General features: G+C 46.9%; 1 protein-coding gene across 1 annotated transcript in view; it reads left to right on the top strand.

The window, feature by feature from the left end:
* Positions 1–1,243: 1,243 nt before the first annotated feature.
* CARNS1 (carnosine synthase 1) overlaps positions 1,244–13,903 on the top strand; it is a 32,604-nt gene continuing 19,944 nt past the window's right edge. The window contains exons 1-2 of the mRNA XM_081926269.1: positions 1,244–1,582; positions 13,389–13,408. Of these exons, the coding sequence (XP_081782395.1) occupies positions 13,403–13,408 (6 nt within the window). The 5' untranslated portion in view covers positions 1,244–1,582; positions 13,389–13,402. The remainder of the gene's footprint in view (positions 1,583–13,388; positions 13,409–13,903) is intronic.

A 13,903-nucleotide genomic window follows, 5' to 3' on the forward strand; every position in this document is an offset into this window, starting at 1 on the left:
GTGCAGTGTCTCAAGTCTCACTGTCCCAGTGTGACCCCGCCTCAGCTTGTCTGTGCCCTTCCTGTGCTGCACACACATTTGCTTCAGCACACTCAGACCCTATCGCAGCCCATGCTCCAGGGACACGCTGTGTAGCCGTGGAATCCATGATGCTATTTATGAAGCATGTTTCCAACTTCCAGGCAGCATTTCCTAGATGTTCAAACTGCACTCACGACAAAGTTGCAAACAACAACCCCATATTCAGTTGGACATACTTGGGGTAGTATATAAACTACACCATATGTAGCTAATATACAGTACATACATAGAAATTGTCGTTCCGCTTTATTAATGTATGCTAAGATGGCAGTAGCACAACCAAGTTAAGTTTTTCCTTGCTGCATTTAGGTGATAGCTGGATCTGCTCACATGCTCAGATGTTTAAAACCCTTAAGTTGTTATCAGTTCACTAATATATGGGTAATCCACATTTATCTAAGACAAAGTGATTTATTGCGGCAGACACTCTTGTGAACTAGAACCCGCTACATCAGGTTCAAGATGTGCTAGCTGTATACACCTGGGACCAGGTGGTGAAAGATAAAACTGTGAAGCCAAAAAGGTCATGAAATGCAAGAGGAACCTCCTGTAACATTTCTGTGCAAAACTGGAACTCCCAGCCTCGAATTTGGTTTTTAGCCACCCCCCGGGGGTTGGGGAACAGGCGACTTTGGGTGTTTTTGTTCCTCCTTTTCTTATGCATGTCACTGTGGTGGTTTCTAATCTCCTGGGTCAACCATGAGTAAGTTGCTAAGCCGCTCCCTCCATCCATTGTTGAGCGGCTAACACCCTCCTTGGAGGAAGGGAGCACAAAGGTTATAAAGGAATAAATAATAAAAACGTGTGCCTGACATAGTTATGGGAGCAGCGCCCCCCACACCCCAACCTTTAGAAAAGCCACTTCGGTTGCCCATCTGTAAAATGGGTATAATAAGGTTTGCTTAACCCAGCGAGAGTGAACGGGCTCCTCACCAAGAAAGCACTTGGCGTTCGTTAGAGGAGGGCTACAAAATGGTTAGCAACAGCCCCGCGTGTGTCTGCCGCACGTCATGGGAGCGGATGGGCTCTTTCAGCAAGAAATTCCTCGGCTCCGGACCCCCCCCCCGCCCACCTCTCCCCTCCCCCGCGCTAACTCGGGTGGAACCCCTCCCACCTCCGCTTTGCATAGCACTCCTCCGCCACCTCTGCGAGGCGCTGCCAGCCCCCTCGCGCCCATTACGCTCCCGCGCACGCCCACCCCGGCGCTCACTCGCTCCCAGCCCCCGGGAGCGCCTATCTGCTTCGGTCAATGGCTGTGGGTGTCTCCGGAGCTGGCGAGTGCCTGCCCGCCTTGCCCCGATGCTCGATAAGCTGCCTCGCCTTACTGGGCATGCCCGCTCCGTTTCTATATAAAACCCGCCGGAGTTAATCCCTGGACATTCCCCGGCTCCTTCCACCCCGCCCCTCGCCATCGGATTGCGCTGGATCGCGCCGCTCGCCCGGCCTCAGCATCGCCCGCAGATCCGCACGAGAGCTGCGCTTGCCGCTGCGCTGCAACAAGGTAGCGGGGGGGGGGCGGCGGGGGTGGACGTTGGGTTTCTCTCCCAGCCCCGGGTGGGTCTCGGGCGCCTTTCCCGCCCGGAGTGAGGCCCGGATCGGGGGGTTGGGGGAGGGGGCGGTGCTGGCGCCCGGGGGTCGCGCGAGCGCAGCCTGTTGCTGGAGAGGACGGGGAAGAAAGGGGGTCGGCCGGGACCACGTGTGTATGTGTGTGCGCGTGTGTGCGCGCGGCTCGCTTGAAGAATTGCGGTGCGCCTGGTGAGCAGGACGGACGGAGCGGGAGTAAGTCTTCTCATGTAAGTCTCCCCTCGGTTACAATGGGCCACCTGGAATTGGTGCAACCTGTTTTTATTATGCCTGCTGCTGCTGCGAGAAGCGCGCGGATCGCCCTGCAGGTCGCGGAGGGAGACGGGAGGCGGGTTGCGGGAAGCACAAAGCTGAGGGACGTGCAGTAAGGCTGCTGCTCTTCTGCCTGGCGGTGGGGGGCAGGGAAAGGGGCTTCTCGAGCGCCTGGCGGGGTCCCTGCTTGACCCGAAGTCCCGCCCACACGGGCCGTCTCCGCCAATCGCCCTGCTCCTGGGCGTCCCCCCCTCCTTTCCTTTTCTTTTTTAGAATTGGCTGGGGAATAAAAGCATCAAGTTCCTATGGACAAAAAAGGTTGGGCAAGGCTAGGATCCCCAGCTGATGCAACTGGGCACTGGCTTCAAGGGAGCCTGCGGGCATCTTGATGCTTACACTGGTGTAGGAATATCGGCACGCGAAATCGTCGCCTGAATTTTTTTCTCTTTTTGCTCGATTTAAACGGTCTGGAGTAACTCCCCCCGCACCGCCCCACGCCTGTTCTCACCTCCCCTTGCAGATTGGACGCACTATTTCTCCTGCACATAAGCAGGAGCTGAAATGGGGGGGGGGGAGGTATACATTCAAAGCCCTCCCTCTTCCTCCTTGGTGTGTGCTAACAAAAGGAAGGTGGTGCTGGGAAGTGCCAAGGGCTTATGCTGAGAACATAGATGGCAGGCAACTTTCTGCATTCCCCATGGGAGTCTTGGAAAGCTTCTTTTGGCATTAAGTGAGATACACAGAGAGAGAGATAATTTAACACAAATACACACATATTATATACACAGAGAAAAATTTGAAACAACCCTGGAATTCTTCCCCCTTACCAGTAATAGGAAGCCAGCTGTGCAGACTTTGTGCCATGTACAAGGGCCCCACAGTCATCCTCCACCATGTGGCTAAGTGGACTTAGGGTAGAGGACCAGAAGCCCTGCATATGAGCTATTTGATCCATGCCACAGCCCAAGCTCCATGAAAGATGTGCCCCTGCCGTAATTCTTCCTCAGTGAATTTGACAATGTACAGGTATTTCTGTTTACCGTTTTCCCCATGCCTGTGGCCTAATTTTCCCCAACCAGATCAAATAGTTATGAGACATCTTCACCCTTCCAGCTGGTGAGTTGAAGTCCTGCTAAGCGAGCTCTTATCTGTGAGTCTCCAGGCTTGTGGCAGTGGGTGCTGGGGGCAGCGTGGCACAAGAAATTAAGGCGAGAGAGGCTGGAGAGAAGGCTGGGAAAGCGCAGTGGGTGGGGAGAGCTGCTGCTTTGCATGCCAAAGTCCCAGGTTGAATCCCTGGCTTCTCCAGGTAGATCTGGGAGAAACCCTGAAAGATGCAGAGTTGCTGTTGGTCAGTTCTGAGACAGTTCTGAGCTAGACAAACCCAAAGTCTGACTTGGTAAAAGGCAGCACCTTATGTCCCTAGATGCAGCCCCTGCATAAAAGTCCTAAAGAACAGGAGCGCTCCATGGGTGTCTCTCCTCAGTGAAGCTGTTGGGTCTGCAGGTAATGATTGATTAATTATATTACCTTGCAGTTGCCAACTGTGGGGAGACCATTCCACTGTTTATATGTAAACCATTGGCTGTAAAGTATCCCGTGTGGAATAAACTTAACACAATAGAGATCTCTGTCTTTCTTCTTTGGCGATCACTCCTAACCAAGTAAGATTGTCTTCCATGAACTTGGTCTCTGATGGACTTGTTAACAGCATTCAGGAAGTGATAGAAGTTTGTTTATTTAGGGGCTTTATATTCTTCTCTTCACCACATGGTCTCAGGGCAAGTTGCTGATCGCTACACAGAGCCTGGCGTGCTCTGGTCCATGGGGTCATGAAGAGTCAGACATGACTAAACAACTAAAAAACAATGAGTAAAAAAAATGTTGTTTTTTAAATCACACTATACAAGTTCCTTCATTAGATGAACACAATGCCACTACTGTGATTTGAGGGCTTCAATATCTGTGAACCCTGAAATTGGGGTCCCCTCCAGACCTTTTGTATGGTTTTGTAAGCCAAACTCTGTGTTTTGTAGGGCCCCCAAAACTGAGAAATTGATACATCAATCCGAAGTTTGTGGTTAACACCCAGAAATCCAACACTGTCCACTTCACACTCAAATTTCAGGGTTCATAGTTAAATGAATTTTGCTTTGAGGGTCCCCAGCATTGGTGCCCATTGCATCTCAAGTTCTCTCACCATGGAGACCCTTCTGATATTATCTTGGGGGGCAAATGAAATGGTGCCTTGTAGTTACCACACCCAAAGGAATATGTAATCTCAGGTGAGAAAATATATTAAACTTTGGGTGGTGGCACTTTTGCATCCTGGAAAGGTAATATTGGGATGACACTCCCCAAAAGGGTTTTAGTCAGTTGACCCCCGTCAAATATTTTCAAGGAATGGTAAAGTATATTTAAAGCTCTAACTTCATTAGAACAACTAATGAACGACTAATTCATTACCTGTTACTGTGAAACAATGAAAATAACATAAAAAACCAGTTACAACATATTGCTATAAGTTTTAAGAATGGTAGCAAAGGGTCCTATAATAGTGAATAATTCACATTCCCTTTGGTGGTAATCCTGGTACCTCAGTCAGCCTGCAGCTATACCTTAAACAAAAGTAAAACAGAAATAAAGTAGAAGTAACTATAAAAGAAAAATGCTGTCAAAAGTCAGTTTCTAAAGGAAGCTGTGCTAAGTAGGCAGCAGACCAGTTCTTCAAGCATCAACTCTGATTCTTAAGGCAAGCAAGATGGAGTCATGGACCGTCCTAGGTAGCAACTGTTGCTAATATTTGGAGATGCCTGCAGTTCTAGCTGGTGGCCAACGGGAGGAGCTTGGCTTTGCTGCAAAGCTTGTCCAACATGGTACTGTACTGCTTCCAGGGGTTTTATTTGGGGGAGGGGGGTTAGGCATGGTCCTTTCAGTGGGTCCCCCTCAATGCACCTGCCCCCTCCTCTCTATTATTGCTGGCACCCATTAGTTTGCGTCTCCCTCTGGGTCCTAGTGCACACCATCACATGGATAGGGAAGACAAAGCATGTTCCTGCCCTTTTTTCTCACTGCTTGCCTGGAGAGGGCAAGTGAACAGGCAGCAGCACAGCAGAGGAGCTGGGCTGTAAAGCTCCAGGGATTGGCAAGGGGCTCCCACACCTGACCGTGGCCCTGGGTTTGGCCCCAGGAACTTCTGCGTGATCAAAGGCAACCTACCCTTCACTCTTGCTCTTGCTAAGAAACGACACCCTAATGAAATTTTAAAAAAAGAAGGTTCCCTCTGCATAGTGGCATTCTTGACTTCATGAAATAGTTGATGGCAATCAGATAATAGACACTCAATCCAACACCATTCCAAGTCCTAGATGCAGGCTTGAAGAGCGAATGATTTTGCAAGTGGAGCTGAAATAAAGAATGGCCTTTCAAATAATTGAAATCCAAAGTTATTTTTCCTCGGACAAGTACTCTGACTTTTACTGAATCTACATTACTCATCACATGATAGCTGCAGCCGACACTTTACACAAAGTTGTTGAATGATCGCAGATCATTCCCTGCTTTCACTTTAGATAGGAGCCAAACAATTGAGAAAGCTGCTGATAAGCCAGTGGTTGGGAGCAGCGACTTACCCCTTGTCTGTGGCAAGTAAGAGGCACCTCCAGGTAGTGTAGCTTTTTGGAAATCATAAAAAAATGCTCTCCTTTTTCATTCAGACAGTTTCCAGAGGGGAAGTTGGGTTAGTCTGTTGGAGCAAAATCAACAAAGAACACTGTGGTGCCTTAAAGACTAATCAATCTATTGTGGCATATGCTTTCATGAACTAGAGATGAGCAGATACATAGTAGTTAAGAGTGTCAGTTTAGGATTGGGGAGAGACCCAGGTTCAAATCCCCCTCAGTGGACAGCTTTGGGGCAGTCACAGTTTCTTAGGCTAAAATGTGGGGGGGAACCAAGTACTCCATCTTGAGCTTAAAGAAGGAAAGATGGAATAGAAATGTCATAAATAAACCTCCTAAACATGGCACAGGGCAGGGGGAGATGCAAATATATACGCACTATACCTTTAAAGCACTTTTGAAGCACATTCCTTTCCTCAAAGGATTCTGGTAACTGTAGTTTGTTACGGGTTGCTGGGAATTGTACCTCTGTGAGGAGTGAACTACATTACCCAGAATTCTTTGAGGGAAGTAAGGTATTCTAAATGTGCTTACAGATACAGTGTGTACACAACCCTAGTGGTAAGGAGTGGGAAAGCAAGTGACAGAGAGAGAGAGAGATAAAGGAGTGACACTCTCACTTTGACTCTCACTCTGCCTACTGCCATTATGTGACCCTTGTCAGATCAAACTGAGGGAATGCAGCCCTGGAAAGGAGACAAAAAGGGTTGCCCACCCCGATGGAACAGGCTCAAGCTGCATAAGCATAGGAAGCTGCTTTGTGGAGTCAGGTGATAACCTCAGTTTGTTTATCCAGTTTTTACTTGGGATTCATTTGATTTGAAGTAAACCTTTGTTTCCAGCCGCACTGCAGATGTGACATACATGCCACCAACCACCAAGTTGCATCAGCACATTACTCAACGCCAGTTTCCCAAACAACAATTTATGAATTAGGTTTTCGTAACAATGAAACGGCAAGCTAAAACTTCTGATATGAATGTTTTCCATTTTAAGGAGAGATGCAAACACATCCCCAGATGGTTTGGGGAAACCATTCAGTCTCCTGGTGGTCATTTAAACTTTACTTAGCTCGATAAAGTAGGCTTAGGGCAGTTCAGGACTAAAAGCACACATTGCCTTTGGTAAAGTGAGTCAATATGTGTGGTTTGTCACCCAAACTCAGAGATGCCAACGGACAAGGAAAGCTGGCCTCATCTGCTCTTCTCAGCAGGTTGAGCAACAGGGGGAAAAGGGGGGAAATAATTTTTTAAGACCTGGAGATCTCATCATGATCACCTGCTAATGTCAAAAGCTTTGTGGGGCCAGTAAAAAAACTGTCAGCCTTGCTGCCAAGATCATTTGCAACCCATCCAGTTTAATATGCCTGGCAGGAAAATAGTAGATGACAGTCGGTGATTTATCACACTCTGTCTCATACAGGGAGAGTGCATAAATCCTAAATACCATTTCTGCATAAATCCTAAATGCCATTTCCTGCCGTGAGCAGGTGCCTGCTCACCTAGGCTGCTGTACAGTGGTACCTCAAGTTAAGTACTTAATTCGTTCCAGAGGTCCGTTCTTAACCTGAAACTGTTCTTAACCTGAAGCACCACTTTAGTTAATGGGGCCTCCTGCTGCCGCCGTGCCGCCAGAGCACAATTTCTGTTCTCACCCTGAAGCAAAGTTCTTAACCTGAAGCACTATTTCTGGGTTAGCGGAGTCTGTAACCTGAAGCGTATGTAACCTGAGGTACCACTGTATTGGGAATGGCTACTCACTGTGGTGGAGGGCAGCACACTACTTGCTACATCAACCCAGTAAGGTAGTCCCCTAGTAACAGGTGACATTCCTTCCTTCCTCCCCTCCCCTCCCTCTCTGCTTGTCACCTAGGGCAAGGGAATTCTCACTGCCTCAAGGTGGTCTGTTCAGGAGTAAAGGAACAACCAGCTGAATTCCAGCTCTCCTGCTTGGCCACCTCAGCCCATCTCCTCTTCAGATATTCCAGGTACTTTAAGAACTAATAGCCTAACCGAGAAGGTTTAACCAATGTGGGGGGCAGGAGGCAGGGGACAGCCAGCTCTTGAGTGTGTCCAGAAATTCACAAATCTGAAACAGCAAGTGTCCAGAATCAAAATGAAAATTAAACAGCACACCAGGATGTTGGTCTAACCCTACACCAGGCAAAGCTAACAGAAAAATGGTCTGGCGTTGGTGGCAAGAGGAGCAACAGACCACATGGACCATGCATTTATGGTCTTTTATGCCAAGGTGGCTTTGAGTGACAGGTTGCTAAGCCCAGCCAATCATAGGATGGCCATGCACTTCAGGAAGGAGTGCTTCACACTTCTGGGAAAGTTGAGAGGTGGGCTGTTAACTGTTGCCGGATCTGTCCACTTCTGCTGTGAGGTGACACTGATGTGTCTTGGAAGAGGAGACGGGACTTTTCCGCCTGGATGTAATAAAGAACTGGGCAATCCCAAAGTGACAGGAAGGGGTGGGCAGAACCACCGTTCAGCCATTTCTGTTTGAAGGGAAGCATGCGATGGCACAGCTCTAAAATAACCTGCACCACCCATTTTAACACAGGGATGTTTGTGCTACTGCAAGAACTTCCAGTGAGAAATAAATTGGAGTTAACACCAAACGTCTGCCAGGTAATGTGTAAACTGCAAATCACCTCTCTCAGTAAGTTCTGCAGCAGCAAAGCAGCTGCCCAGTCCTGGCAGAAATGCAGGTGGCATTTTCCCCAAAGAAAGGGATCTGTCCCTTAAAACAAATGAAGCCTGACTGCATGCTCCCTTGCCTCACCTAAAAAAGGTAAAGAGACCCCTGACCATTAGGTCCAGTCATGGCCGACTCTGGGGTTGCGGCGCTCATCTCACTTTATTGGCCAAGGGAGCCGGCGTACAGCTTCCGGGTCATGTGGGCAGCATGACTAAGCCGCTTCTGGCGAACCAGAGAAGTGCACGGAAACGCCGTTTACCTTCCTGCCGGGGCGGTTCCTATTTATCTACTTGCACTTTGATGTGTTTTAGAACTGCTAGGTTGGCAGGAGCAGGGACCAAGCAATGGGAGCTCACCCCGTTGCGAGGATTCGAATCGCCAACTTTCTGATCAGCAAGTCCTAGGCTCTGTGGTTTAACCCACAGTGCCACCCGCGTCCCTTGCCTCACCTAGTGAACTGATAATTAACCTTTGGGCTTTCAGTGATTATTTAGCAGCCAATTCAAACTGTTATTCTTTGTAGAAGATAACAGGTTCTCTTGACAAAGAATCATACAGGCAGAATTACTTCTTCCTTTGTAGATTAAGTTCAATATGTGTGTGTGTACATGGATTACAGCTGTGCTTTTGCCACCAAGTACCCATTTCACATAGTTCAATTTAGATTAAAATCTTACTAATGGGCCCCATTTTTTTAAAAAAAACTTATTAATTGATTTACTAATGAATTAATTACTTGAATTATTGAAGACTCAAGTAATCCTTTCTACCCTAGCTAGACTTGGAAGCAAGATTTTGCCAAATTTAGAGCACTAAGTAGGTAGAGCTTCAAGCCTTAATTGATTAATTGGTGAGATTAATCAACTAAAGCTTTAATCACAGATTAAAAATTGATCCCTGATTCATCAGTGGGACTCACAGCAAGTGAAGACTCAGGGATTTAGGATTTAAAAGACTTGCTGCTGTAGAGACTGTATTGGGGTGCTCCTGCTCTTCTCGTTGCTGGTGATTGTTGCCATTACTAAGCTCAGCAGACCAAATGTCATAGCAGTATAAGGCATCTTGCTGTGTTCCTGTCTAGATTGTCTATAGGTTTTGAACATGTCCATTTTAAAGCTATAATTATACTGTCACTTGGGAGAATTCCATATCCACAGATTTGATGGTGAGCACATGAAAGGAATCGTCTACCGTCAGATCAGTGGTAATTTTGTTCATTAAATTCCAGGGTACCAGCCCTGCTGTAAAACAGTGCATAGTGTCATGTTGCCAATCTGTGGAAGGGTGTGGCAGCAGTACGGCACACCAGGCATCCCTAACCTGGGATGCTCCAGATGTTCTGGACTACAGTTCCCATCATTCCCAACCAGCACAATTTCACTGATGCTGTTGGAATTCAAGTATCCTGTGAGCAGGACTGCAGGCAATACCTTTATGGTTGTGTGGGATTCATCATTGCAGAGATAGGATTGCCTCTGGCTTATAAGAAACCTTGGAGCTACAGTTGATGTTTTTATTGGTGGAAGTAACCCTACATGTTTGTTAATATTCTTCCAGATTCTGTCTGTTTCCCAGGTACTTCTTTAACATATCTGGATGTATGGGAGTAGCATCCAAGAATAGACGGGGTGAAGAGGGAAAGTGATGCCTTACAGACTAGGGGAAAGTGCAGTGGGCTGAGAGCCAGGAAGTACTTTCCCCCCTGCATGCTGTTTCAGCTCACACCTTCAGTGGCTCTCATGTTACCTGCAAAGGGAATGGGGATAAGTAGTCTCCATGTGCTTAATAAGAATATTCATATACAGAATGTGGCAAAGAATGGGAAAGTCTAGCTGTTAAAACCCCTTGATCACAGCAAGCCCATCTGTTAAGGAATGGTTATCTCAATCATTAATGGTTGTTTCAGTAGTTATTTAAATCAAGGGTTCTCAGTCTCTTGGGACCTGAAGACATATTTGGAAATTGCAGTAACTGCTGTGGGTGCCACAGGTGATGCTCAGACTCCACCTCCCTCCAAACAGGTAAAACTGCCTCCCCAAAATACTAATAAAACAGGAGGGTTAAGGACACCCATTGGAGACTCTAGGGATAAACTAATGAGAAGTAGACAAGCTGTACAAACTTTGTTGTTGTTGTTGTTAAATGACATGCTTTTATTTTATATTTGAATCATTGCTTTGGAATAGTGAATTCAAATAGCTTCTGGAGACTTTAGCGTTTAGAAAAAAATTGGAACTAATATCCAAGAAAGTGGCTTCATCAGATCATTTCAAGATGAAGCTCAAATTGTATATACCGTATTTTTCGCCCTATAGGACGCACCGGCCCATAGGATGCACCTAGATTTTTTGGGGGGGGAAATAAAGGGGAAAAAATTATTTCCCCCCCCCCAGGTGCGGGGCTGGGGCGGGGGAAGCCTGAGCTTCCGCCGACCCCAGCCCCCAGAACGGGTCCCAGAGCGATGCAGAAGCTGCGCACAGCTTCGGCATCGCTCTGGCAGCTTGCGGGGCTGAGGGAGGGGGAAGCCTGCCGCCAGCCTCCAAACCAGGTCGGGAGACAGTGGGATGGCGCGCTGCGCCTCCCCGCTGTCCCTCGAGCTTCTGGGGCTGGCGGTGGGGCTGTCCTGAAGCCTGGAGAGCAAGAGGGGTTGGTGCGCACCGACGCCTCTTGCTCTCCAGGCTTCAGCGAAAGCCTTCATTCGCCCCATAGGACGCACACACATTTCCCCTTCATTTTTGGAGGGGGAAAAGTGCGTCCTATAGGGCGAAAAATACGGTAGTAGCTGGGTTTTGTTTGAATGGTGATGTTGCCTCAAATGGGTGTGTCAGAGGAGCTTATCTAGAACCTCTGAGAGCCAGGAAACAAATGCAGGAATCTGCCCTAAATATATTTGTCTTGTTGCTTGGCCCATAGCAGTATTGGTTGCTATCAACACATCCTTCCTACGAATCAGAGGAGAAAGTTACTCTGCACCAGAATGACTTAGCCAGTGGTACCTTTCCCCTCATGGACCATTTGAAGATTGCTATAACGCTTATATATTGTTTAGTCCTACACATTTCTAAGGGTGCCATAGAATTCAAATTGTAATACAATAAAATGCAATATAAGAAATAAAATAGACAATAAAAATACAATTAAAAAACAAAATGACTGTATCTGTATCTATATATCTCTATCTACCTATCTATGTATTTTTGTGCTTATTGTTTTCTTATTGTTAGCCACGTTGATTTCTTTTTGAAGCTAAAGGGGGATATATGTTCCTTAAACAAACAACGTGTAGCTACACAATGCCTTTGTGAGACAGGTTAGGCTTCTGTGCAAAGGCAGTCCTGGAGAGGGAGAAGCTGCAGCTGCTCAAACACCCTTGTCTTCAAAAGTATTAAAGGCACAGGAGCCTTGTAATATATTGAAGTTCTGGGTTGGTGCTACTGCCAGTTACCAGCAAGCATATAAAGGTGACGACTGTGTTTGTTGCACGAAAAGGACTAGATGACCTTGGCACCATGATGCAGTCTTGCAGGAAAGCATCATGGAGGGTTAGAGGCCAAGATGAAGCTTGTATTGCTGCTGCTGCTGATATACATTAGGGAAATGGAGAATCTCGTATCAAGTTAACTTTCATTTGCATACTTCATTGGCAGAGCATTTGTGCGCAAGTACCGTACTTTTCCGTCTATAAGACGCCCTCATGTATAAGACACCCCCCCCCTGGTTTTGGGGGACTCAATTTTAAGAAAATGGGGGAAATGGCCCAAAATTGTTGAGCTTCTCCCCCCATGCAACTGTGGGCAGGAAACACGCCCTAGATCCTTCCCTGCACGCAGCAGCATCAGGGGAAGTTGTGCTCCCGCTGGCTGGCGGGCACGCCGCTTCTCCCACCCATGCCACTATCTGTGTATTGGATGACCCCAGTTTTTTGACACAATTTTTGAGTCAAAAAACATCACCTGATACACGGAAAAATATGGTATGTAGAGATGGGTAGGCAATAAGGCACATTGAATTTTTCAAATTCCAAAAAATGAGGGGTGCTAAAAAGTTGTACCATGACATGGGAATTTAAAATATATTTTGGTTAAATTAATATAATTTATTTTTGTTTGCTAAGTAAAATGTGTGTTAAATTGCACATAAGTAATTAAAAATGATTGCCAAGTACTTGCAGTAAACCTGCCATGTTTACACCCCCCCCCCCCCCGGTTGTCCTTTCTGGCAGCCGGGCAGCCTTCTCTTGGGGACTGGGGCAATTGTTATCTAGTGGGACAGGAAAGCCACTGACAGACCAGATAAAATGGAGGCCTTGCATGAACCTTCTGAGCTAGCAGTAGTAGACCGAGGAGGAAGGGTGGGAGAGCATGTTAGTTTAATCCTAACCTCATCCCATGCCCCCTTAATCTTCTTGAATAACTGGGAATTTCACAGCTCACTGATCCCCAGGGCACTGCTCAGAAAGCAGCCTGGCCTGTATACACAGAGCAGGGCACTTGCCTGGCACCAAAACACACCCAAAAGCCCAGCACAGAGCCCCAGGCACATACCAGCTGCAAGTGTTTTCTAACTGTCCTCTCTGTGCCAACCTTCATTGTGGAATAGGGATGAGCACAGCACTGTTTGATTGCTGTCAGTGCTGGTCAGCTGCAATCCTCAACACACTTACTAGGGAGTAAACCCTGTTGAATGCAGTGGGAAGCATATATGGGGTTGCCTTGCTTAAAACTTACAGCCTTTGTTCTTTGATATGTGCACACGCAAGACAAAAATGGGCATTGAAAAATCATGTAACAGATTGTCAGTTCTTAAGTAATTTAATGTTCTCTTTTCTGTATGGACTAAAGAAGCATGATTGATTTCAAGATGGCAAGTTAAAAGCCAGATATCCTCCTGCTCATGGGTGTAGTGAGGGCAGCAAATCAGGCAGTGTAGTTCCATTGTAGCGTCTCCTTGGCCCTTGCACCTTCACAGCCGAGCACAATAAAGTGTGTCATTTCACCATTCATAACCCCCCTTGGAGATGGGACAGCCCTGGGTCACAAGCAGTACAAGAATATATTCACATATCTCTTTTTTCTTCTTTCCTTGCAGCATCGTCACCTGGAATGATGGTGAGTCTAGCCTTTATTTGGCTTTCGTCTCCTCGCACCTTATATAGCTCCCATTTGGACCTTATGGTCCCTCTTTGGGGAAACTCAAAACAGTAGTAATTCGAAAATGCAGCATATCTGAATTACAGTTCTGTAACTCCCTGAGGATGAACCAGTAGAGTACAAAACACATTGGTTCAATAGGCCTTTTTCTTGTCTACTCTGCTGGGGGTGTTTTTGGTTTTGTTTCCAGGTACTTAAGACCCATTTTTGTTGAACTCCCTCTGTTCTGGCCAAAATAGCCTCCTTTTTTTGTCTCTCACTGAGACATGTTTATTTTTGTAGCGGTTAAACAACATGAAGAAAAAAACCCTGTTAGATGTAGTCTGGGCAACACCAGAACTTGGCTAGTACCATCTTGCCTTTCTATGTGAAAATTATTCAGTTCTCCCATGGGTTCCCAGCCTCTTTAGTCCTCCATGACACTGAGGATCAGCTACTCAACCAGCCAGTGCC

This window comes from Podarcis melisellensis (assembly GCF_964234715.1).
Source record: "Podarcis melisellensis genome assembly, chromosome: 1".
NCBI classification, from domain to species: domain Eukaryota; kingdom Metazoa; phylum Chordata; class Lepidosauria; order Squamata; family Lacertidae; genus Podarcis; species Podarcis melisellensis.